At 33.6% G+C, this 25,925-nt stretch overlaps 1 protein-coding gene across 8 annotated transcripts; it reads left to right on the top strand.

Annotated features, from left to right (window-relative positions):
* On the top strand, nt 1-25,780 carry LOC110018662. 8 transcript variants are annotated; one of them, XM_020716034.1, is made up of 4 exons: nt 2-66; nt 183-249; nt 15,110-15,346; nt 23,819-25,780. In XM_020716034.1, exon 4 carries the CDS (start codon nt 23,911-23,913, stop codon nt 25,636-25,638), a length of 1,728 nt encoding a protein of 575 aa, XP_020571693.1. In that variant the 5' UTR covers nt 2-66; nt 183-249; nt 15,110-15,346; nt 23,819-23,910; the 3' UTR covers nt 25,639-25,780. The 8 variants fall into 8 exon arrangements, with proteins under 8 accessions (XP_020571695.1, XP_020571693.1, XP_020571692.1 ...); XM_020716033.1 differs by lacking the exon at nt 2-66 and adding an exon at nt 7,675-7,801 and having other exon boundaries at nt 81-249; XM_020716036.1 differs by lacking the exon at nt 15,110-15,346 and having other exon boundaries at nt 1-66.
* The last annotated feature ends 145 nt before the right edge of the window (nt 25,781-25,925 follow it).

The raw sequence follows: 25,925 nt of genomic DNA, 5'->3' as shown, positions 1-25,925 counted from the left end.
AAAGAATATGCACCATGTTGTGAACCTTAAGCGCGTCCACTAGTTTGACCAAAAGCTCTTACTTTGGTTCGTCATTTTCCTCTTTTATTTGCAATATATAACTCCTCGGTGCCATAAAATTTGAAATTAGCTGTTTCGATTGTGGGTTCAAATTTTCTTCTGGATCTGTCGTTGTTTCTTAGGCAATCGGGCGACATTATAAAGGGTATGTGTTCTTACCGTTCGGAAGCATCTTGAAGTTCCTGCCAGGTAATAGTACCTAATTTTCTCTTTTTCATTGCACCTTTAAATTCTTTGATTTGTAAGCTGGGTTTTCTCTTTTGAATCTAGTGTATGGTTTTGATTTTCAAGGATACGAGCAGTGCTGATAACTGTAACCCTAGGCATGAGAAAGTTGTATGCATATTTTTGCGCAATTTCACTGGCTAAATTGGGTTGCTGTTGAGGCGCTTTTGAGATATTGGAGGGATTTGAGATGGTTTGCTTGATGAAGCCTGATTATTTCAACTTTTTGTTTGCATGAAGTTTGGTTTACTTGTAAGTTGGAACTTTGAAACTGGAGGGGTAAAGTAGGCTTTAGGAAATCCAAAGCTTGTCTGTTAAGTCTGGGGGTATAAATTTTCAAGACCTGCTGATGCGGCTTTGGGTTGTACCATCATGTTATCTTCAATAATTTTTGTGTTTGAGACTACTCCTGTGATTAGGAGCTGGTTCGAGTGGAGATTGTAGAGGATGATTAAAGCTAGTTGCAGCAAAGATTGGATTTGCGTTATAGGTAGCCTGATTTTCATGGTCAAAACATAGATTTTTATTTATGATACTTCTGGAATAGTTGGAAAGAGAAGTGTAGAGCTGAACGCTAGAAATTGTTATTTGGCAACTGGAGCAAAGTTCTAACTTTTTTGTGCATCAATTTGAGAATAGTGACAAGTCCGAAACCTCCATACAAAAATTTCTAGTTCACTATCTTGTACTTCGAAATACGGAAATTACCTTCCCCATCGGCTGAAGTTATAAAATAACACAATCATGTGTATACCTTTAGCCAAGGAGGTGGGAAATTTCTCCTTTCAAATGGACCTGGTAGGAAAAACTTTACCCTTTTATCTCTATTGCAATCAGGTATTCCATGTTTACTTCTATTTTAAGCAAGTGACTCTGATTTAGTTTTAGCTTGATCTCTGGTTGTGTTTTTTTTTCTCTATGGAGCTCAAGCTTCATTGTTTTGTTTATTAGCATATTTATCTTTTATCTTCTGATCACTATATCCTTTCTAGTTTGAACTTAAAATGCTTTGCCATACGATAATAAGCAAACAAATTCCTTAACTTTTGCATCAATTTTCCTTTCAACGCTTCCATTTTCTTATACTCATTTAGTTTTGTGACCGTGCAAGCAAACCAGTATAGGTATTGAAGAAATACATGGCTTAGGAGGCACTAACAATAGTAGGATTGTTTAATTAGTTTGAAAAGCCCCATGGGTAGACTGAGGAGGGTTTGCCAAGAATATGCTAACCTCTTTCTTGTTAGATTAGCCAAATGAAAGTTTGAGAACCATGCAAATATACATAGGTAGGCCAAGTCTTTAGAAGATGCAAACCAATTTTGTTAGATCTAGCATACATGGATGTGGCTAGTGCATGTTTTACAAAAATTGCATGTCTTCTTGTTGGATTAGATGATGGCACAACATGTTATTCAAAGATCCACAATGGAGGCCAAAATCACTTTTTCTTTGAAATCTACAAATAAAATTATTTTATAATTAATTTTCTTGGTAATTTAAGGGCAGTAATTATTTCACATTACTCCCTCTCTCTCTCTCTCTCTCTCTCTCATAAAAACACACACGTAGGCCAACTTTGCTATGTCCAATTCCAAGTTTGCTTGGCTAACCGTCACCACTTATATACCTAGTGCACTTTCGCTCTCTTAAAATTGCTTTTTTTTTTTCTTTTGTTATCTACTTGAGAATTTTGGGAGGCTAGTAATTACTTTTGAATTAATGTGAGAATGGGAGGAGAACTAAAAGAAGAAGAAGGTAGGAGAGCAATTTAAGAAGAATGAAGCAAAATGGGCATGCCATCTATTACATTTGAAGTTAGACTTTTAGTTTTGTCAATCAAATTCTCATTTCCATAATCTCTTTTACTCCTCTTGAAGTAGTACTCATGCCCTCTCTCCAATTACCATGACTTAGTTGAACCTTCAAGAACAATTTTAATATTTATTGAAGCTTGAAAAGTTGAGAAATTTGCTCATGCAACATGAACAGGGGCGGGACTACAGTGGGCCAAGGACCCATGCCCCCACTGGCCTGACCTATTTAAGTAAGTTTAAAATTTTTTCCCTTAAACCCCCCCAAACTTTAATAAAAAAACTCGGCCTCCCCTCCCACTCAATTTCGAAGTTGCAATGTTTGGAAGCAACTCACAATTCTGAAATGTCGCAAGGCCCGAAACAACGTCTTCGTCGTTCACCACCAATCTGGGACAAGATGGACTTGCCTCATTACTTTTTAGCTTTGTCCACCGTCAGCATGCAACAAGATGCACCGACTTTATTAATTTTCACCTTTGTTGATGGGAATGGGGGAAGTGTCTGCATTGGTTACAACTAGTGCTCTGGGTTGGTTTCATCTTCTCATCCACATCTGGCAAAGCAATCACTTTCCTCCGCACTGCTATCACCATTCATAGTCTAAAACTTTAACTAGTTGAAGAAGGCATCAAACTTCTGATGAGTTGAGGTCCAATCTTAGACCAAGTTCATCCTTTTCTATAAGCATCAATTCACCCATTTTCTCCCTTGCTTTTGCTGCCAATGTTTACCATTTGTGCGCGTGAGAGAGAGGGAGAGGGAGAGGGATAGGGAGAGAGAAAGAGAGAGAGAGAGGAGCGGGGTTTTAAATAGGAAGCTTTGTTGGTTCAAAAAGGATTGGTGATAGAGCTTCCACTAATCACTGGGGGCGTTTTGAGCTCAGACTATTAGCATGATTAGTTTAACTTGGGTTTAGCCATCATGTCGTGTGTGGAAGCCAGTTGCTTCACACAATTGTCTGTTTGAGTATCGTCTTATTTGAATAAAGCACACTTAAATTGTTTTTTTTTTACTTGGTGATATAAGGTGATAATTGGTAAGCAAGCATAACCAATACGTATATATTGTGGTGCATTCTGTTGTTTGATTTATGTTTGGAAGGAATTTTCACAAATCTTAGATTTCATGAAATAGACAACCTTTTGATTGTTAGGATGTTTTTTCCTTAAGATTAATTACATTTTCAACTTATTAGTTTCTTTTTAAGATGTCGAATTGCTGATATTAATTAAAAATTTAAATGCTTTGTAAATAATTTGTAGTGGCTTTAAACTATATATTTTCCTTAAAAAGAAAGGAAAAAAAGGAAAAAAAAATTGAGGGTTGAAATCATTAATATATGCCCCACTGAAAAAAAAATTTCTGACTCTGCACCTGTGCATGAATAAGGGTTGGATATCTTGTCAATGATTTGACTTTTCTTGCTTGTGGATCTTTTGTGTCCTTATTTATTTATGGTTTGAATTAATTCATAAAATGAATGGAATTAGTTTGCACCATTATTCGAAAAAAAGTACCATTATATTATCTTACTATGATTTGAAATCTCAAGTAGCCATTGAACATCTTTGGATACTGGGTTATAGGTTGGTTGATTTGAACAGTTGAATCAACCTAATAAATCAACCTGACAAATTGACCATGTGAATGTTCTCCTCATAATTATATTACATTTTAAATGTGAAATATTCTTTATTTCACAATCAAACATTATAATATTTCTAAACACTTAAGAATAATTTTTTACTAATTCTATATTTAAATTTGGCAACCTCATAAACATTGTTTATGTTTGATTTAATGATCTACCAATGTCAATGTAGTTTGACCACCGAACTTAGGGCATGATAGTTTTGAACTTTTGATTAGGCCAATAAGCATTCTAGAAATTCAGTCAAACTTAACTAGCAAGTAGTTGCTCCTTTTTCAATCGACTCTCTATTTAACTGACTATGCCTGCGTTTTGTGGATTTTCAAAACATTACTTTTTTTCTCCATCTTGGGCCAGAAGAAGTTTGTGATTAAACCCATCTTAATTCATGATCATATTTTGCATTACAACATATATCTAAATCCCATAGATTGTAAGATATAAAAATAAAAAAAATAAAAAAAAGTGTGAAAATAAGGAGTAAAACTCAAGCCTTCCTTGAGGCCTAAAATTTTATTATGGGAGAACTCTCCCTGGATAAATAAGAAGGATAAGTCTAAATTATATAGAATATAAGATTTAATGAAAATGCTCATCAATTAAGTGGCATCGCCCAGATGACTCTTGTTACTACTAGCTATGCATTTTTTAGCAATAGAATAATATATCTTTAAGAAATGAAAATGAGAGACTTATGACTAGCCAGTTGATGATGGGGGTGAAGAGGAAAATTTTCCAAAAGGCTGACAAGCTATACAATTATGGGTAGCATTTGAGGTGTCTGCAAGTAAACTATGCGTAGAAGATTACTTTGCCTGTCCAAACTTATCCCGCATCGATTGTATTGCTGGAATTCAAAATCCAAGAACCATGAAATGACACGAGGAGATTCAATGGATTGTTGAAGGATCAATTTTTCCCATCATACTCGAAGATGAGATGTGAATATTATGGCAACAGCTAAGGTAAAGAAATGAGCAGTATTTTGTAATCAGCCATCAACTTGAAAACCTTTTTAGAAGAATTTTTCTAAAGATGGATGCTGTAGAACTTATTGAAGCACTGCGCAGAAAACTGAAGTTATTGGAGTCCAATGAGAAACAGCTTAGTGAAAAGTTTAAAAGTGAAATATAGTGTTCATAAAAACAATGAAGATGGAAGCTTCCTCAACATAATGCCTAAACTACTTTTGAGAAGTCAGAGGTTGAATGTGCCATTGCAAGCTTTAATTTTATATGGAACATGACTGTTGGAAACTGAATTTAGAGGAAAAAGAAAAAAAGTAAAGATAAAACTAAAGAAACAAAATGAACTTTGAATTTGATGGTGCATTACAACACATAAGAGAAGAATTCAAATTAAATGTTTAAGTATTATATTCTATGTGACTACAATTGTAGATTTAGGTTGTGGTAAGAGTCTTATTTATGCAACATTAATTGGGTAATTAGGGTTAAAAATTGAAACACAATACTCATTGCTTAATTGGTTGAGGAAGTTTCTTTAAAGAAAAAAGATACATAGTTTTAATATTTTCATACTAAATTTTTACTGGTGATATTTAGAAATATGGAGGCTAAATAAGGTTAAAAAAATCTAAAATCTGGATCGACTTTAAAATAGGGTTCAAAAGTATGTATGGGGTGGTTTTATGAGGCTTTTCTTTCTGTGGGATTAATTGATCAATTAGCCAAGACCTATGGCTGGACTAAGGAGGATGACTAAGAAAGGCTAACCTAGTTCAGTTTAGTTATAGCCAAATGATAACTTAAAACAAAATGCAAATCCAAATGGTAGACTAAGCTATAGAGGAGGTAGATCAAGTTGGCTAGACCAAGGCTACTTAAATGTGGCTAGATTAAGTTGCATAGAAATTGCATGGTATTGTATGGTCACAAAAACTTTAAGAGCAACAAAAGTGGCCAAAATCACCCTTTCGCTTTTATTTCTCATGCATTTGCCTTAATTAAAATAATAATATTTTAGTATCAAAATACTAAGGATGGCTTTCCTTACGAATATGGTATTAATATTTTTATTATTAAGCTATCATGGTGGATCAAAAGGTGGAAAAGTGTAAAATGCAGTTTATTATTTAGATGTATCTACTTTTCATGCATGATTTAAAGGGATGCCCCCAACCTCTCCCCCCCCACCACAAATTCATACATATGATTAGTTTTATATTAAAATTCAAAGTGTTTTTCTAGATTTCCTCAAATTTTATAAACATATCAATAAATTTTTATCATCCAACGAATCTCGATGCATTCTTTAACAATAAACATTCCAAACTTGAATTCAAGATCATTTAGGACCCCGATTCAAAAAGTTTATAGTCAAACTGTCCCTTTCGACAAAATGTGCCCACCCGATGATACCAAATTTGTGGCAATCAATGCCTAGTCAAGCCCGGATCAAGACACTGAAGCACCTTTGGAGATTTTGGAATGTCAATTGATTGGTCAAATAAACTTCAAATTTGACATATTTTTAGTCAAATCGAGTGTCTTGACGAGAGGAATCAACAAGCCAAAGATCACTTAATTTTGTGGTCATTAAGACACTCAAATTGTTAAAAAATCCCTATGATCAAGGGAGATAAGTATAGGTCATGATTAGGTGGTTTGAAAAACTTATTTGTCAAAAGACCAAAATGCATCTCTCCTATAGTTTATAAATAAACTCCCTCTCTTCATTTGAGGAAAAGAAAAAAATTCTTTTGAGTGGGAGAAGAACATAATTCTAGTGTCTATTTTGGACTGGCGACTCGATAATAACTTTCAGCCTCTATAGCTACTGATCACTGTTGACCATTGCCTATCAGCCACCGTCGACGAACTTCTGTCGTCACCGTTGACATGCGGGTGCTGGCGACCCCTAGTTGTAAACATTGTATCCTAAATACGACTGTAATGTATAACACGATTATTGATGACCCATCAATAACTTTTTGTCTCTGTACTGCTGATCATCATCAACCGACGACCACTGCTTATGATTGTCCTAGCTCGAATATGGCATTTATTCCTAATATTTGCATTTTTCTTAACATTGTATAGTAATATGTGTTGGCCTTTAAAAGAGAAGCATAATAATAAGTTAAGTGTTGCCGAGATGAGAATGATTAGGTGGATGAGTGGCTTTACACTTAGAGACAAAATGCGGAATGAATATATTCGTGATAGGGTTGGTGTAGCTCCTGTGACAGACAAAATTAGAGAAAGTCGTCTTAGATGATTTGGTCATATTAAACGTCGACCATCAGATGATCTGATTAGGAGAGTAGATGTTTTAAATTCGACTTGTGTTAAGAAAGGCAGAGGTAGACCTAGGAAGACTTGGGCTTATTGTATTAAAAATGATCTTAATTTACTAGAACTAAATGAAAATATGACACTAAATAGGACGCAATGGAGAAAAAGGATTCATGTAGCCGACCCCATGTAGTGGGATTAAGGCTTTGTTGTTGTTGTTGTTGTTGTTGTATAGTAATAAGTGTTGTATCCAGTGTAAATTAGTAACCTCGTTCTCCCAATTGTGAGAAAAAAAAATATACCCCTGTACTTACAAACTTATAGTAGATTACTTTGACTGGGCTAAACCTCGTGATTTTTTTCCTCTCCTGGTTTTTTCACATAAAAGATTTTGACGTCCCACCACTTTTTTATTATTTGTGTGTGTGTTGGATTTTTGTGCAATACTAAGATAATAGATTATCACTCTATCGTTGTAAATTTTTCGACATGCAACAATATTTTTTTGTAGTTGTTTTTCGGAATCAATTATTTTCACATTATATTTTCCTCTCTTCTATAGATTCTATCAAAATCAAAGGTCTCTTGTCTAGCCATTCAACTTGTCTCTCTACCCCACTTTTTCTTTCTAATATTTGTCTCTCTCTCTCTCTCTCTATTTTAGAGTTTTAGAAGGCTTTAAATTAACTTATAAGCCAAGAGAGAAGGAGAGGAGAACTAAAAGGAAGAAGAAAGGGATCAATTCAAAAAGAGAGGGAAAGCAAGCACGATAAGCCTTTTTCTGCACAAAAGTAAGACTTCTAGTTTCATCAACCTTAACTATAGTTTTCATAAATCTCTCTCTCTCCTACTAGTAATCATCATATCCTTTCTCCAATTGTCCAAATCATAACTGGGTTGGACCTTCAAGACAATCCAATATTTATTGAAGCTTGAAAGGTATTATCAATGTGACTTACAAACTTGAAGCCATAACTACCTACATAATCATTTCATAAGATTATTCAAAAAATATTCAGTCATGCATGTGAATATTCTGAAGGTTTAATAGCATAAACTTGCCCAGATCGACATGATTTTACTTTAAGTTAGAAACTGATATGAGCTCGACTTACTAGTTAAAGCAATGGAAAATTTGTTGAAGTCTAAAGGAGTATTCGTCGAAGTTCAAGCTTGCTTGTTCAAGTTTGGGCATATGAGCCCAAGCTCAGGTATCACACGCCAAGGAAGATAGATGATAGCAAGTTGGCTATAAGTTTGAGTACTCAATTTTAGTGAAATCAGTCTACGCGTCTCATGTACTTTTTCAGCAAATAACCAATGGAATTTTTTATGTATTCTTATTCATATAACTTAATTTGTACTTTTTTTTCTTTAGCATTTAAACACCAAACTGAACTGATACATAGGGGATCTTGGGAAGAGTCGAGTTATGCGATTTCTTATACTTCAATTTTTTCATTGTGAAAGTCCAGAGCTTCTTATTATAAAATTGCTTTCTTCTATTGTCTTTTCTTTTTTCCATGTAAGTGCTAGTAAGCTTCTAGCATAATTTACAATTGATTTTAGATTCAATATCATCAAATTATAGTGAGCATTTATATATATATATGGTTTGATATATATATATATTTATATAGATGCCAAGTATCAAAAGGGATACATTGAGAGCCACAATGGAGCAAAATGGAGAAACATTTTGCCATTATGGAGAATTATAAGTTTATTATTAGACAATAACTTATAAAGACATAAGAGACAATTGGAATAACAATTTAATGTATTTTGGAGTAGCTTTCTCGGGCTTTTCTCAGAGTACAATTACAATAGGGATTGTAACGCTCGATTTATTTCTTTGTGAATGCCATTGTTACATTTCGAAGGTGTTTGAATAAAAAACTTATCAAGAAAATCGAGAGAAGGAGAAGGAGAGGATGTCGACGTGCTCGTACTACTTGTGGGAGAGGCTCAACCGTAACCATAATTGAGCAGTTCGGGCGATGAGCAGTGAAGAATCACTCTCTGAAGACGAAGTCGTGGACATGCTCGAAGGAGGAGAGGTGGGGCGGCCTGCTCGCAGTGAAGGCGCCATTATGGGCTTGTCAGCGCAGGAGACAACCAAGAGAGATCGTCGCATGTCTCTAGGGCAAGAAAGATGACGCCGCATGTGCAATGGAAGAAGAGAAGGGAGAAGAGCTGCGCTCAGGTGCTGAAGCCTAATTCTTGCATGGATCATCATGTGCATGCAAGTGACCTAACACGAAGTGGAAGAAGAGAATGAAGGTTTTTGTATGGGAAGAACGAAGGGCCTTGTGTGCAAAAAGATTGAAGCGAGTTGGTCATGTCTGGGAGAAGGATGGTCGAACTAAGCCTTTAAGGTGATATTAGGGTTTATTTTTTTATTTTAGATGATTGTTTAATAATTTAGAACATGTAATCAAATTTTAATAGCTATTAATACGAATTAATGTTAATTAATGTCAGGAAAATAGGGGCGAAAGAAATTTCAAATTTGAATGAGGGTAAAAGTTAAGGGTTAGGTGTTTTTTTGTTTATATACATTTATTTTTAATTTTTATTATGTTAATAAAATGTATGAATTAAAATCAGTGATTTGATTTGACAAAAATAAAATTAAAGAACAAGGAAGATCAAGACCTATGATTTTGCAAAAGAAGAAGAGCAAGTGAGGTAAGAATTTGGGTTTATTCTTTTTTTTTTGAGATAACTACTCTTGAAAATTTTGATGTTAAAATAAGTATTATGACTTTAGCTAGGGATCGAAGAAAATTTAATTTATTAGGAAACCTGGATCTTGGAGAAGAGAAGGAAGTGAATTTAAGGGGAGTAATTATGTTTCTAAGTTATAATATTGTTTCTTATTTTTTAGTATATTGTTGATTTCAATTTTTCACTTTTATGCTCCATGTTAATAAAATTTAACTGTAACTGATTCTTCATATTATCAGGCATGAAATATGCATGCAAATATTTTTGCATAAATAATGATACCATTTTTTTATTTTTTATTGAATGATAATAGTTTATAACATGATTTTTAGATTATGTTAGAATGATATTTATTCACTGGTAGATAAATATGAAATATTTCATTTAAAAAAATAATTCATGCTATAAAGAATGTAATATATATATATATATATATATATATATATATATATTTGTATGTGCTTACTAAAAGAAGTTTACCCCTTATGATATTGGATGGAGACACCAATGTACTCACGCAAATAGATGTTTTCTTATTATTTCAAACAAATGTGAAATTTAGAATGCAAACTACTGTGCCAACATGAATATCTTGATCAAGTATGAGTATGTATTTTTCCACCTCAGATAATAGTAGTCTTGTTCTGCACCCCACTGTGACGATCATGTATATATTGGTCAAAGGCGTGTTAATTTATGTTTAGATGATGTTCCTGAGACGGATCTACAAGTTAAAAGGAACAAATACACTAAAAGTAAAATGATTAAACTTTGAAAAAGAAGATAAACATTAATGTATATATAAAATTTTTTCCTTATATGAGATCATATCATTAATATATCTATATGATTTTCTATAACATTAAAGGAAGTACATCATACATTTTGCATTCTTTTCATTGAGTTACTGCAGTTTAGAAGTGTAATTTTTCAATTGAGTTATTTTAGATAATTCATCATGTTGAATTAATATTTTCAAATAAAAATGAATGATAGAGAGATTGTGTATCGCAGACGAGTCAACACTAGATCAATGTATGTTTTTTTACCATTAACATTGATTTTAGCATTTTTTTTTGGCTCTTTCTTTATTTATCAAATTTAGAATTAGTAATTAAAGTTGAATTTCGCCGTTCGATCATCTCTTCTCCTGTTGAAAATTTCAAGCCATTGGGCTAGGTTATGACAAAAATGATATTAGAGAAAGACTTGAGTTAAATAATATCAATATTAACTAAAGTGGAAAGAAGATATTTGTTAATTTAAGTGATTTGAGTTAGGTTAGCTTTAACTAGATAACCTGATTTTTATTTTAGACATGTGGTTGCTCCAGAGCAGATTGAGGATGGGGATGCTCATATGGTGGGAGAGGAATTACCTCCCAATGTCATTGTGAATAAAAATACCTTGGCTTAGATGATGGCGGTTATGACCTAACTTACCCAAGACTCTAGATTGCAGTATAATGGAAACGGTGGACATCTGTCATAGATAAATATTTAAAGATGTTCCAGGATTCACTGCCACCACTGTTTAAAGGAACTAAATGATTATTAGGAGTTGAAAATTGCCTATTACTAATAGAGTAGATTTTATATAGTATGTCTTGCCCAGTTCAAAGGAAGTTGTCTCGAGCTATATTGTATTAGATGGAGATGTTGAAAGATGATGTCAAGGGCAAAGTCAATACAGGCTTGGAGATATGCTTAATGGGTCGATTAATTGGGAAAATTTTATAGAAATATTTAGAGATTGGTTTGTGATGCTTTCTACACGGAGCCAGATGCATGATAAATTTGTTAGATTGGTGCAACTGGATAAATTAGTCATGCAGTATGAGTTAAATTTATAATGTTATCAAGGTATGCACCACAATTAGTTTTAATTGCAAATAAGATGTGCTATAGATTTCTTTCTGTTTTAAAAGATTTGATTAGAGATCCATTGATACCTTTGGTAATTTGAAGTTTATTTAGCACTAGCGAAGAGGGTAGATGAGTGAAAATTAATTCTCAACTTACTCAGAACCGTAGGGACATACATAAGGGAAGATTTTGGATGAGGTGGCACTAACAGTTCATTTTAGAGGGCCAAATGGGAAAAAATGAAATTCTTTGCTAATGGAGTTAATAGCCAGGCGCATTAAGTGTGGGAAGCTACATCACTATAGTTACCTTGATCTTCACCTCAAAGCCTGTTCCTTGAATAATAAACTATAATATCATTGGTGTAATTCAAAAACTCTAATTAAACATTTGTTTTAACAAAAGATGAGATGAATTTACCGTCAACAACTATCTTCTCGCCAGCAAGTTCTATAATCACTAAAGCAATTTGCTTTGTTGGACTTATTGAAGCCGTTGGAGACACCTTTGTATAATATACAAAATTAAATAGTATGGTTAATACTGAACATTGCTATAAAATAATTCAATTTTTTTTTAATTATACAAGTAGACTGATCTTTAGCTCATTCATCAATTTAGCTTGCTCAATGGAAGGATGTTTACAGTTGGCGGAGAAGGAAGAACATTAGTGGGTTTTACGATATAAGTCATTGACTGAACCAAGATTATTTGATCTTTTCTCTGACTCGTATTGATAGATTCAAGCTTCTCTTTTTTATTTTCTTCTATAAAGAACCATTTTTCCTCCCTCTTACGCCACCTAAGAATGTTGATAACTGTAGCATCTTTTGAAACCTTGCTAGTTTCTTTAGGAATGATTGTTTTGAAAGAAGAACGGAGAAAAGAGTAAGAATAAGCTAAAACAGCTATCAATCTATAAACTAAAGCAACATTTCCCAATTTATTGGTAACTGACAATGCTGACATAGGTGAAGAGTCCTAATTTTCTTCTATATATATATATATATATATGTCGTCAGCAACAGCGATAACGGGTCTGCTAGGGTTTCTCCCGATGGCGATTCCCGACGGTGAATCTATCGATTTCTCCCATTCTCTCCGTCGTCTCCCTCGACGACATTTTCACATACGCGCAGCTCGCTTGCTGCCGCCTCTCCAGTCGAAGTCGATCGCTCGCAGTCGTCTCCCGTAGTCGACAATGATCGCTCCAGCTGACGCCGTTTGACTCCCATAAACGACGTCACTATCTCCTTCTCGCAGTCGTCTCTTGTAGTCGAAGACACTTCTCTCGTTCGCAATCGTCTCCTCACTCGCTCCAGACTGCCTAAAGTCTGCTCGCATCCTCCTTGTGGCTCGCCAAGCCTTTCTTTTCTGACCGTGGCCATCTTGTCGGTGGAGATGGCCTCGACGCTCCGTTCCTATGCAACTACTCTTGCTAGCGACTTTCCTATTCCTGCTCGTGCCCCTCTTTCAGTTTCAGAGCCTGATTTTGGTATCGGTAAGTCTTGCAATGTTCCATAATACTTCTACGAGGCTCTTGAAGGTGGTGGTGATCACACTTTCATTAAAAAACTTGGCAGAAAAAATGTGAAGCCCGCTCTTATTCTCACTGAGGTTGAAACCAGTACTCTTATGTCTTATTGACGTTTTGCTATAGTAGAGAAATTCTTTTATGGTCACCCAAAACTTGAGATCATTCAAAAAGATTTTGATGCTATGAAACTATTGGGCAGTTGAAATATTGACTTACTTGATGACAGACATATACTTATTCAGTTATCTCACGATACAGATTACACATATTTTTTCTCGTAAACTTATCAAGATCAACAACCGTTTTATGAAAATTCTGAAGTGGACTGTCGATTTTGATCCAAATGCGAGTCCCTTATCATTCTTGTTTGGATAAATTTTTCGGGGTTAAAACTACTTTTGTTCAACTTGAAAATTCTTTACTTCTTAGCAACTGCTTACGGTAAGTCTCTCAAGGTTGATAGTCCTATGCTAGCTGTCACCAAACCCTCTGTGGCTTGCGTGTTAGTTGAGAGAGATATCACTCAACCAGTTTCGGATGAGATATGAATTAGAACCACTCTTAATGGGTATTGACAAAAGGTTGAAATAGAACCACACCCATCTTATTGCTCTCATTGCAGTATGTTTGACTTTAGTTCTATTATCTGCTATCCCTTGCATCCTCATCTAAGGTGGGATATAACTAAAGATCAACAACCTGTTCAAAAATATTTTCTTACTGTATTAGGGGTCGACGTCTTGCCACCTACCATCCCTGCTGAGAAGGTGCAGCCCGACCCTCATTCCAACACTACAGTTTCTGATGAAGAACACCATATCCAACCTGTTCTACCCTTGGATGCTCCTGCTTTTGAACAATCTGCTCGTTTGGAGCATGGTACTTTGGAGTCTCATGAAGCATCTTCCCATACTACAAGTACAGATCTAAACGTGTCTATACCACTCACTGTTATTGAATAAGACTCACTTACATGCCAAGACAAACGAGAGTGCTCCTTTGATCCAATAAAAGATCAGCTGGTACAACAAGTAGTTGCTTCCAATATTCAACAACCCACACATGTCCGACACGCTTTAGACCAATCCACTGATCAGGTGAGCCAGCCTTCAGATGAGGAATGACAGGTCTATTCCATGAGGAAGAAGAATAATGGAGGCCGACTTGAGCTTAGGAACTTTTTAGACGATACATTGGTTACTACTGACAATGTCACTCATCTTACGAATTTGTTAGCTGACTCATTTCCTAGACTAGAGGCAGAGACATAACAAAATTAGGTCGCTTTCTAGCTACCTTATACTACGTGTTTTGGTATTTTTGGTTTTTTTTGGGCTCTTATGTATTTTTCTATATTTTTTTTTTGTAGAACCATTTGCATGCGGTGTTTATCGTGTGGGTAGGGTATCATGCTTGAGTCCTCTTACACAATCTATCTGTATCCTTTTCTCTTTTTAATATATTAGCCTTGGGATTTCTAAAAAATACACACACACACACATCTATTTCTGTATATATAGATATAGATATTTGTATGTATCTATGCATTTATGTGTATGTATTTATAAATATATACATATGTACCTATGTATGTGTGTGTACATACATACGTACATACATATGCAGAGATCTCTCTTTCTCTCTCTCTCTCTATATATACATCTGTATATATATATACATGCATACATATACATATATACATATATATACATACATACATATATACATATTTGTGTGTGTGTGTGTTTTATTAACTAATTTTCAAAAGTTGAAGTTAATTGTGAACTCGACCAGACAAGGTTAAATTTTCTCCAAAGAAGAAAAGTGCAAAAGTAATTACATTGGTATTTAATATATATATATATATATATATTATGATTACTCTTCTTCTTATTATTTTATTCTATTTGCATTTATAGTCTACAACTATAAGAAATCGATGTACTAAATGTTCAAATATTTTGAAGGTTCAACAACTAGGACTTGCCCAGGTTGCATGAGTTCACTCAAGTTAGCATAAATTCACACATATTGATAGGAACTTGCCCTACCTTGATAAATCATGATGAACTATTGGAAGTCTAAAAGCAGTATTCTTCAAAACTCAAGCTTGCTGGTCTAAAGATTCAGCATACTCGCTCGTACTTGGGATCTACTTGCCAAGTTGGTGAGTTCAAAGACGATCCACAACTTTTTCTTAGCAAGTAAGCTATAGGTCCAAGTACTCAATTCTATTAAAATTAGGTTGCACATTATGTGTATTTTATATGAAGCAATCAATTTATTTATTTATTAGTCATGTAATTCAATATATAGCCATTTTTTTAGTACACAAATCCTATTTTAAAGTTGCAAATTGAGGGTTATGAAAAGAACTCGGTTTATGCAATTTGTTATACTTCAACCCATTACCATGAAATCTCAGAGCTTTAACTCTAAATCTTCTCTTTTGCTCTCTTAATTTCTCTTTTCATTTCTTTGTGACTGCTGGTAATGTTTTAGTGTAATTCACAAATAAATTTGGATTCAACATCTGTCACTAAGCAATTTTTCCCCGCCATCCAGATTAGAGAGAAGGTTTGCCACTATGTCAATCAATGATTAGTTCATAGATTGCTCCGTTTATATATTTGCTTTCTTGCCTATGACATAGTTGCACAAACTCATGAATAATGGCTAATAGATAAACCAGGTGTGTACATAAATCTACTAATCTATTTAAGTTTTTGAATAGCACATTGTTTACTCTAAGAGTGTATTTTTGGTGTTTAATACCTTCTTTTAACAATTGTATGTGATGTAGGGCAGTCTAAAGTTTATGGTTTACTAATGTAACTTAATATAAGAATTTGAATGAAAATATAGAAAATATAATTCCCAGGCCCCTGATAATTAATTGCAGCAAAAATTAAAATTTTTTAGTGTAAAAAACCAAGCAGCACTCATATTTCATTCTAAATAATAATTTAATTGTCGCCAATGTCTAAAAATTTTTATTAAACAACAAACAATTATTAAATTTTAGCAACGATAAAGCTTCATATCACATAAATAAATCTGATATGCATCACATTGGATAAATTTTCAGTTACTCACACATGCTTGCCACTAGACAAATTTAAAGCTATAAGAATGATAGAAATTGACCATTGGGAAGATTCAAACCTCAATCTAAATAAAAGAGCCTCACCCCTAAAAGCAGCTATCAACTGTGGCAATGAGCTCAAAAAAATACAACCATCCAACACATTCAAATTGAGAAGAAATATTTTTTTTTTTTAATATTTATGTCAAATGACTTTGAAATGCCTCAAGATTTCTATTTATATCCCACAAGGGACCCAATATAAGTGAATCTTCGAAGTTTCCATTCTCCTAAAACATTAATGATAGGAATCCGATTTAGGTTCAATAATTTTTATATGAATTTATCCCTATAAGAAAAAGAAGTGGCGGCAGAACTTTGATCCAACAACTACCGGCAACAGTTTTTAAAAATAAATATATTATTCTAATGTATAATAAACCTTGATATATGCTGTTAACGGCAGATGTAATCTTTATATAAATTTCTCGTACATGGTGAGCTGATCTATTTGGTAAAGTGCCCAATGTGAATTATCAAAGAGGGGATTGGAAGAGGTAAATTCAGCTTATTGGCATCAAGTTAATCAAAATAAAATCAAATTTGATAAATTAAAATTTGTTACACTCTTAAAATTTTTTGGACTTTTTGATTCATATATACTCAGCCCCAATGCGGTGTATGATTTTCTGTCATCTCATCTTTTTGCTCGTTAATTTCTTAGAAGTCTTCATAAGATGCTTTTTAGGATTTAGGCGTAAGATTATTTTATCTAGTGTGAGTTTCACATGCCTCATGTTCTTGTTAGCAGTATAGTTATAATTGTTATAATCAATAGTTACTTCATGTGATTGTCTTTATATAAATTAATTAAATTATGTAAAACATAAAGTAGTATGAAACAAATGATGAAAATGTAGAATACCAACATTTGTTATAATTCATACTGACAATAATCTCTGATGGCTTATCTTAGATGATGAGTTTATAAAGAAATTTACATAATTGCCACACAAATGTGGAATGCCTATTTTGATGGACAGTTTTTTTTTAAATAGCTAACTCAAATGGCCATAGAACTAGCGGAGATATTTTTTGCACATTCAAAGATATATTTTTGGCACATTCAAATTTTGACCAAAGTTTAAAATTTATTTTTTCTTAGAGCTTTCTCCATGAAAAAGCTAATTAAAACATAACCCATCAATTTATTTTTTCCTTTTGGCTCTTTATGAATTTAATTTCTCAGTGTCTTTATGAATTTGTATGTTGATAAACTAACGCTCTAAAGGAAAAAAATATTTTTATTTATTTTGGCATTGATAATTTTGTTAAATTTTCAGGAGTTAAAAACTAGTTCAATTGATTTATTTTCTTTGTAGTAGGCACGAGCTATTTATTTTCATATTCATAATTTATTTTAGTTTGCTTAATAAACTCATAGATTGCAAAAAGCAGGATCCGTTCAAGTACACATTCAGGAATATATTAAATAACTTACAGAATCTCAATTTTATGTTCAAGAAATTTCTTTGAGAAGTTCAAATTAAAACTCAAGATTGGATTTAGTGTCAATTAAAAGGCCAAATTTAAACATTAAACCGTTTGTTAGCGTTTCAGTTCACAATTAAGAATGGATTTAAATTTTTTGGAAGTATAGATTCACAATTGAGATATGATTTGTTTAGTTTGAATTGTAAGTTTACTTTGTCATGGGGATTTACATTTAAACATTTAACTAAATTTCAAATTTGGACAAACCTTTATTCAAATACAGATTCAGGAATAAATTTTAGCGTAGGTGCAAATTCATACTTCACAACATTAAACAAGTTTACATGTAATTATGAGTCTTCATTTAATCAACCTTCGAATGGATATTCATGATTTCTTGATCATACATAATATTTTGTGTTAGTGAATGTTTAGCAGGTTTGAGAGGAGGAAATGAATATTTATATTTAGGAATTTTAATTATAGGTGTGATACAACTAATATGCGTCAATACTCAAAGATTTGGTTAAAACCTCACTCCAGGTTTTTGTTAAATTGTCGTCTAAGAGCATCTCTACTCTTGCCTCAGACCCTTAGCAATACACTTTATGATAACCAGATAGGTCTCTTGGTAAATTACATTTTATTATGAGATCTGCTAGCCTATAATAATATGCAGACACACTAGAATTACTTTATTTACAAACCTTAAGATCATTATTCAGCTGGTCATGATAATCTCCATACACCATTATTTTAAGTTAGTCGCATGTCAGCCCATATTGATCTTATTTGCTTGCAATACTACGCCAACAAATTTGAACAATTCCAACTAATTTCATTTCAAGAATTTTAACATCTTCAAACAAATTTTACTCTTCAAAGTGTAGTCCAAATTATTGATGCATTATGAAAAAATCTCTTGATTCTCTTATTGAATGTACGTCTGCCATGTTGCTCCCCCTGAAAATTATGCTGTATTCATTTAGAATTATTACTTGCGCAAATCAGCTTAAATCATACCGTTAATTAAGTTTTTTTTTACTCTTTTTTAGTTAAAATGTTGATGCTAAATGATAGTAATTGGATGCAGGATAGTTATAGTTCTATGAATTCAACCTAGGAGGAGATGCATTACGCAGTCACAGAACAAACACAATTCACATGTCATTGACTATTAATTGTAGAAAAAAATCAAACCTTTTAATGTAAATAACATACTTTTTTTCATTTCAAGCATTAATTTATTAGTACAAGAAATTATCAAAATGACTAAAATTTCAAGAACAATTAAGTTGTATCATTACAAGTTTCTTTTACTTCTATCTTAATTGAAAAAAAAAAATACTGTCATTGCTGGGTCCCATGTCTTGGATACGAAAATTGGAGGGTTGTGTTAGGTAGTCGATAGCTAGTGTAAAATTTTTGTCGAAAAATCATGACATGAATTCTTTAAATCCTTGTGTCAATGCTATGATGTCCCCTGGAAGCGACGCGCTTTATGACATGAATACAGTGAAAAGTGTGCAAAGGCCACAACACCGTTGCCTGAGTGTAGTTTCAAATAAGCAGGAGTTTCCACATTATAGTCAGATGCGGGCAAAAAAGTTAGTCAATGGAACTAATACTAGGTTATGATCTTGAAATATATGCACACTTATAGGTAAATTAATAAAATTAGTAGATATTATAAAATATAAGAAGATGAATATCTTATGTATTCAGGAAACTAAATTGATTGGAAAAATTGCTAAGGAGATTATTAATTTAAGTTTTAAACTTTGACATTCAGGTAGGAGCCACATTAGAAATAGTGTATGCGTAATTATAAATAAAAGTTTGAAAGATATTATTGTAAATATCAATATAATTGAAGATATAATTATAGCCCTAAAGATTATTGTTTATACTAAGATTTTTAACATTATAAGTGCTTATGCTCCTCAATTAGGCTTAGATATAGGTTCAAAGAAAAAGTTTAGATGATTGTTTAAGGAATTAATACAAATGATACCTTTTAATAAAAGAATTTTTATTGAATGAGACTTAAATAGATATGTTGGTAGAGTGATAGAAAAATTTAGAAATATTCATGTTGGCTATGGTTTTGGAGTGATTAATGAAGAATGTAGAATCATATTAGATTTTGCTTTAACTTATAATAATGGACATAATAAAATACAAATTGATTATTTTCTTATTAGGAAAAAAAGAGATCGTCAAGAATATAAAGCTTGTAAGGTCATTTAAAGTGAAAATAAATTTAAGTACTCAACATTGATTATTAGTTGTGAATTTTAAGATGATGAGTTGTAAGATAAATAATAGATAGAATTAAATGGGAGCACCGAAAATACATATGAAATTATTTTTATGAGAAAATGTCAAGATTTTAAGAATTGAGAGGTACGCCGGAAGAAGTTAATTCTATGTGGGATAAAGTAACAAGCACTAAGAGGCACGTGGGGAATAAAAAAAAAAGTTTTTATAAATAAAAGTATTTGATTGTGAAATAATAATATGCATGAAAAGATAAAATATAAAAATATGTTATGAAATTGGTTTAAATGTAAAAATTCAGTAAAGTGAGAAAAATATAAGGTGACCCATTGGGAGTAAGAGAAAAAATTCGCTAAAAATTTTATTTATAATGATCTTTATAATAGATTAAATACTGAAGATATTAAAAATTACATTTATAAACTAGCCAAACAAAGTGAAAACAAATTTAATTTAAGTAAAATGTATTAAAGATGAAAATAAAAAAATTATTTTTCATAGAGGAAGATATTCAATATAGGCGGGTGAGCTATTTTGATAAACTTTTCAATGAAATTTATGAAAATATGATCTTCCGTAGTGATCTTAATATCATTAATGATGATAAAATATTTTATTTTTACCGTTGCATTAGTTAAAAAAAGTTGAGAAGTCTTTGAAGAAAGCCATGGGTGGAAAACCAGTAGGACCCGATGATATCCCAATTGAAGTGTGAAAATATTTAGGAAATTTGGGAGTTTTTTGGTTTACCAAACTCTTTAATATTATTTTAAATACTAAAAATACATCTGAGTGGAGGAAGGGTATTTTGATCCCTTTTGTTAAGAATAAAGGGGATGTACAAGAGTGCAGATTATAGATGAATTAAGTTTATGTGTCATTTTTTTAAATTGCGGGAGAGGGTAATTGAACATAGGTTAAGACGTGATTCAATGATTTTTCATAATCAGTTTGGATTTATACCAGACAAGTCTACTATGGAAGCTATACATTTATTGAGAGGTTTGATGAAGAAGAATAGAGAGAGTAAGGAGGATCTACATATGATTTTTATTGATTTAGAAAAACTTACGTTAAGCTTCCAAGTGATGTTCTTTGGAAAGTTCTAGAGAAGAAATGTGTTGATATGGCTTTTATTCAAGTCATTAAAGATATGTAAACTAGAGCTGTACTTGTGTTCAAATAGGAGGAGGATTGACTAAGCATTTTCTTATTTCAGTTGGATTACATCACGGATCGGCTTTAAGCCCGTATCTTTTTAGTTTAGTTATGGTTGCTCTTATTGACAGGAGTATGTGCGTTGAAGTATGTTTTATAGCTGATGATATCCTTCTTGTGGGTAAGACTAGAGAAAGAGTTCAGGAAAAAAGTTGAATTAGGGAGGTCTACATTGGAGTCTAAAGGCCTTCGTTTGAGTAGTTCTAAAACCGAATACATGGAATGTAATTTTAGTGGTGGTAGTATTTCTAGTGGCAGAGTTCTAACTATGGGTAATCAAATCATTAAAAGATGTGAACATTTTAGATATCTCGGGTCTATAGCTCAAAGTGATGGTGATATATATGGGGATGTTATGAGTAGAATTCAAGTTGGTTGGTTGAAGTGGAGGAATGCATCGGGCCTTTTGTATGATAGAAAAGTAGCACTTAGACTTTAAGGAAAATTTTATAAGATGGTGGCGAGCTTGCAACGCTTTATGACTCAAAATGTTGAACTTTAAAAGAGAAGCATAAAACAAAGTTAAGTGTTAGTGAGATGAGAATGCTTAGGTGGATGAGTGACTTGACATTTAGAGACAATATGCGAAATGAATATATCCGTGATAGGGTTGGTGTAGCTCTAATGGCGAACAAGATTAGAGAGTCGTCTTAGATGACTTGGTCACATTCAACATCGACTATCTAATGATCCGGTTAGGAGAATAGATCTCTTAGATTCTACTTTTATTAAGAAAGGCAGAGGTAGACCTAAAAAGGCTTGGGTATAAAAAATGATCTTAATCTATTAAAATTAAGTGAAAAATATGACACTCAATAGGACACAATGGAGAAAAGGATTCATCTAGCTGACCCCACTTAGTGGGATAAATGCTTATTATTGTTGTGTCATACTTGAAGAAGTGGTAATTGTGAACACACAAATCGCTAAATAGAAACGATAGAAATCATGTCGAAGGAATACTTGAGTTTTAAATGTAAACAAGGAAACTTTTCACCGAAATTAATCAACATGTTACGCACCGGCCTAAGGGTAATTTTTCTTTTATCTGCCTAAGGGTTATTGGTCTTTTGCTATTATTATTGTTGGGCATAAGTAGACTTTAATATATTAGGGTTACGTTTATGTTTGAGATTATTGTTGTGATTTTTAGGGTTAGTGTTTGAGAGAGATTTCCTACCTCTCGAATGGCAGGAATTGTGAGCGATTGCATGTCTCTTGAAATGTAGGTGTTTATCTTTATGTTTTTATATTGTGTTGTTTAGTGTTTGTGAAATAAAAGTATATGTTGCCCTAATTTCTGTGGAAAGTCTTGCCAATTTCTGCTCTGAATCACAACACAACTGCGAAGCGATCAAATAAAACAAATCCAATTGGCAGTCACAATAATTGAGAAAATATAGAATTTTATATTGTTGCTGATTATTTAGGGTCCTATTTATAACTTTCAAAGGAGAACAAAATAACTTATTTTCCATAATCATTCTATATTTAATGAAAAGCCACAAGCTCATTTCTCCCATCCCATTAGAATTAGGAATCAAATTTAGGTTTAATAATTTTCTTGTGAATTATCCGCAAAAGAGGCTTAACTTAGTCCAACAATCAGGGACAACTAACTGTATTTAATAGTGGAAAGACATTTGCCAAACTGTAACAATAGTGGAAATTCATCAGCAAACAGAGGTAAACAATCCAGATTTAGCAAAAAAAACGAAAGGGAAACACTACTGTAGAAAATCAGTGGAATCTGCCACTGTAGCACAGTAACTGGAAAGCAATCCGGTGGCTATGAAAGAAGAATCGGAAAAAGCTAACTGTATTATAGCAAGAATTTGGGAAGGAATTTATACGTGTTTCCTAACCTTGTAGAATAGGAAGCCTTGAAAGTTGAAACCTGGATTGCTTATGATGCTTATGGAAATGGCTTCTACAGTAGTTAATTAAGCCTAAAGCGGAAGTTGAAATATTGAAAAGCATAGCTCATTCTTTCTCGGACCAATCTCCTAGGTATGTTTAAAATAGCTAAAAAGAAAATGCAATTTCCTTTGAAGTCCATTTTCTGTCTGGTGTGTATACACTTCAGATTCCATAAGCTGACAGCTTTTTACCGTTTTGGCTTTAACGAAATCATCAGAAGTCTATTGATTGGCAATAATTTTTGCTTATATAGTCAGATAACCTCGATTGCATGTATTTTCGTAAGCATAAACTAGGTTTTATTGTAGTATTCATTCAAGCTTACCATGAACTAATATTAATTGACTTATCCAAGGATTATTTTGTTTATAGATCTGCTTTCATATTTGTGGTTGATTTTGTTCATCCGCCAGCTTGTTTAATTTTTTTTCAGATTTGTTGAGCCACTCTGTTGTTGAGCTTAATTTCAAGTCACCGCCACAGCAGAACTTCTTGTAATGCGCTAGTTGGCGAAAACTTTGAAAAATGAATTTAGTTAGCCAAGCTTTAATCAGATTACTTCGACTCCCTATTTATGGATAGTTTTACCTCCATAGAAAATTACATCCGTGAATGCTTCACTTTGTTTGAATTGTTGTTAATATAACTAAATAAACTAAATTTTCTGAATATTCAACAGGTTACCATCTGCTCTCCATCAGCCCTGTAATGATGAAGAGAACCCTGGCATAATCAAAAGATAATTGTGGATTTAATTAAATTTCAAGGAAAATGGTTTCTATTTCTAGTCCTAATGGAAAATGTGCCAATGAAATTCAGGAAGAAACAGGACAAACTACATCTCCCAATTGGAAAAAAAATCAGATCCCTCCGGACTTGCGGGCATCTCGTAGAGGACTATTAGATGAAAAAGAGAGAAGTATTATGGTTCTAAAATTTTTCAGATTCTTTCCTAATAGCGCCAAATATTTGAAACTCGGGCCTTCTCCATCAGCCAAGTTCTGGCAGATTGCTGAAGAAAAGGATGAAGTTTCTCGTTCAGTTACTTCAGCTGATCTAAACCACTCTTCCAGATTCAGTATTCCGTTTGTTAGGAAAATTGATTGGGCTTCTCTGTGGCAACTCTCGAAAACATGGATTCGAAATCCAATGAATATGGCCCTCTTCATTTGGATCCTCTGTGTTGCTATTTCTGGTGCCATTTTGTTCATGGTGATGACCGGAATGTTAGACGGCATATTGCCAAGGAAATCCCAGCGAGATGGCTGGTTTGAGGTCAATAACCAAATCCTAAATGCTTTATTTACACTTATGTGCCTCTATCAACACCCAAAGAGATTATATCATCTTGTTCTTCTGATCAGGTGGAGGCCAGAAGATGTTCTGAAACTCAGAAAGTTGTATTGCAAGAATGGGTTATATAAACCAAATGAATGGGTGCATATGATGGTGGTAGTATTTCTTCTCAATGTAAATTGCTTCGCTCAGTATGCTTTATGCGGTCTAAACTTAGGATACCCTCGATCAAAGAGACCCGCCATTGGAGTTGCTATCTGCCTATCCGTTTCAATCGGAGCTCCCGCTTTTTCTGCCGTCTATAGCATGCTGAGTCCACTTGGAAGAGACTACGAGACTAACGTTGATCAAGAAGCACAAACCGAAGTCGTCAAGCCTGCTCAACCCCGGCTTAAGTCGTTCGAAAGAAAATATTCGTTCGCATTGCAGGGAAATCAACGGGCTCCGGAGAACAATCCACAATGGATTGGAGGAATATACGATTTGTGGGATGATATTTCGCTTGCATACCTGTCGGTCTTCTGCAGCTGCTGTGTTTTTGGATGGAACATGGAGAAGCTTGGGTTCGGTAACATGTACGTGCACATCATGACTTTCTTGCTCTTTTGCATCGCGCCCTTCTTTATCTTCAACCTCGCAGCTGTTAATATTGATAACGAGGCTGTTCGAGAGACGCTGGGAGTGGCTGGAATTTTGCTTTGTGTGTTTGGTTTGCTGTATGGGGGTTTTTGGAGGATTCAGATGAGGAAGAGGTTTAAGCTGCCAGCTTATACATTCTGCTGTAACGAACCTTCAGTTTCTGATTGCTTTCTGTGGCTTTGTTGTTGTTCTTGTGCTCTTGCTCAGGAGGTGAGAACAACAGACTACTATGATATTGTTGAAGACAAATTTTTCTTGAAGAATACAACTAATGGCAATGGATTTCCAGTTTCCCCTTTGCGTCGTGAGGATGCTTTGCCTCCCTATACATCAAAATCTCCGAGTAGGTTCGCTCCGGGGAGTCCTAGTTCTCCCCATGGAGGGAACTTAAGTCCATTGGAGTTGATGAAAGAATCAACAACTCCAACAAGGTCTCCGGGTAGGTTTGCTCCAGGGAGTCCTTTGCCAGTGGTGGAGGAAGATGAATCCTTCGGAAGCTCTATTGATCCTATGAAACCTCCAGTTTCTCCTCTGATACAAAGAGAAGCCGGTCCAGCGCCATGATATATATGGTTTTTTTAAGTACAGGCCTGTAAGTATGTCTTAGAGACTCGTTCAATTCTTATGTTTTTCTTCTGATCTGCGAAACTGTTTTCTGTAAATGATTTCTCCAGTGTTTAAATGATATTTCGTTGAATTACAGGAATAAATCATGATTTTTTTTTTTTAATTTTAGAATTTAGTTTATTGATATTATGAGAAATCTTGTCTTTCTATCCCTGACTGATTTTCAGGAAGAGCATTGAAGAAGTGTTCCAAAGCTGTGTATAATTTCACACACTTTTGTGGTA

This window comes from Phalaenopsis equestris, unplaced genomic scaffold, assembly GCF_001263595.1.
Source record: "Phalaenopsis equestris unplaced genomic scaffold, ASM126359v1 Scaffold000030, whole genome shotgun sequence".
NCBI lineage: Eukaryota > Viridiplantae > Streptophyta > Magnoliopsida > Asparagales > Orchidaceae > Phalaenopsis > Phalaenopsis equestris.
The sequence above is the reverse complement of the archived record's forward strand: the minus strand, read 5'-3'. Positions and strand labels throughout refer to the sequence as shown.

Coding starts and splice junctions, on each gene's coding strand:
- LOC110018662 (XM_020716036.1), top strand. CDS start 23,911: ATGGTTTCTATTTCTAGTCCTAATGGAAAATGTGCCAATGAAATTCAG.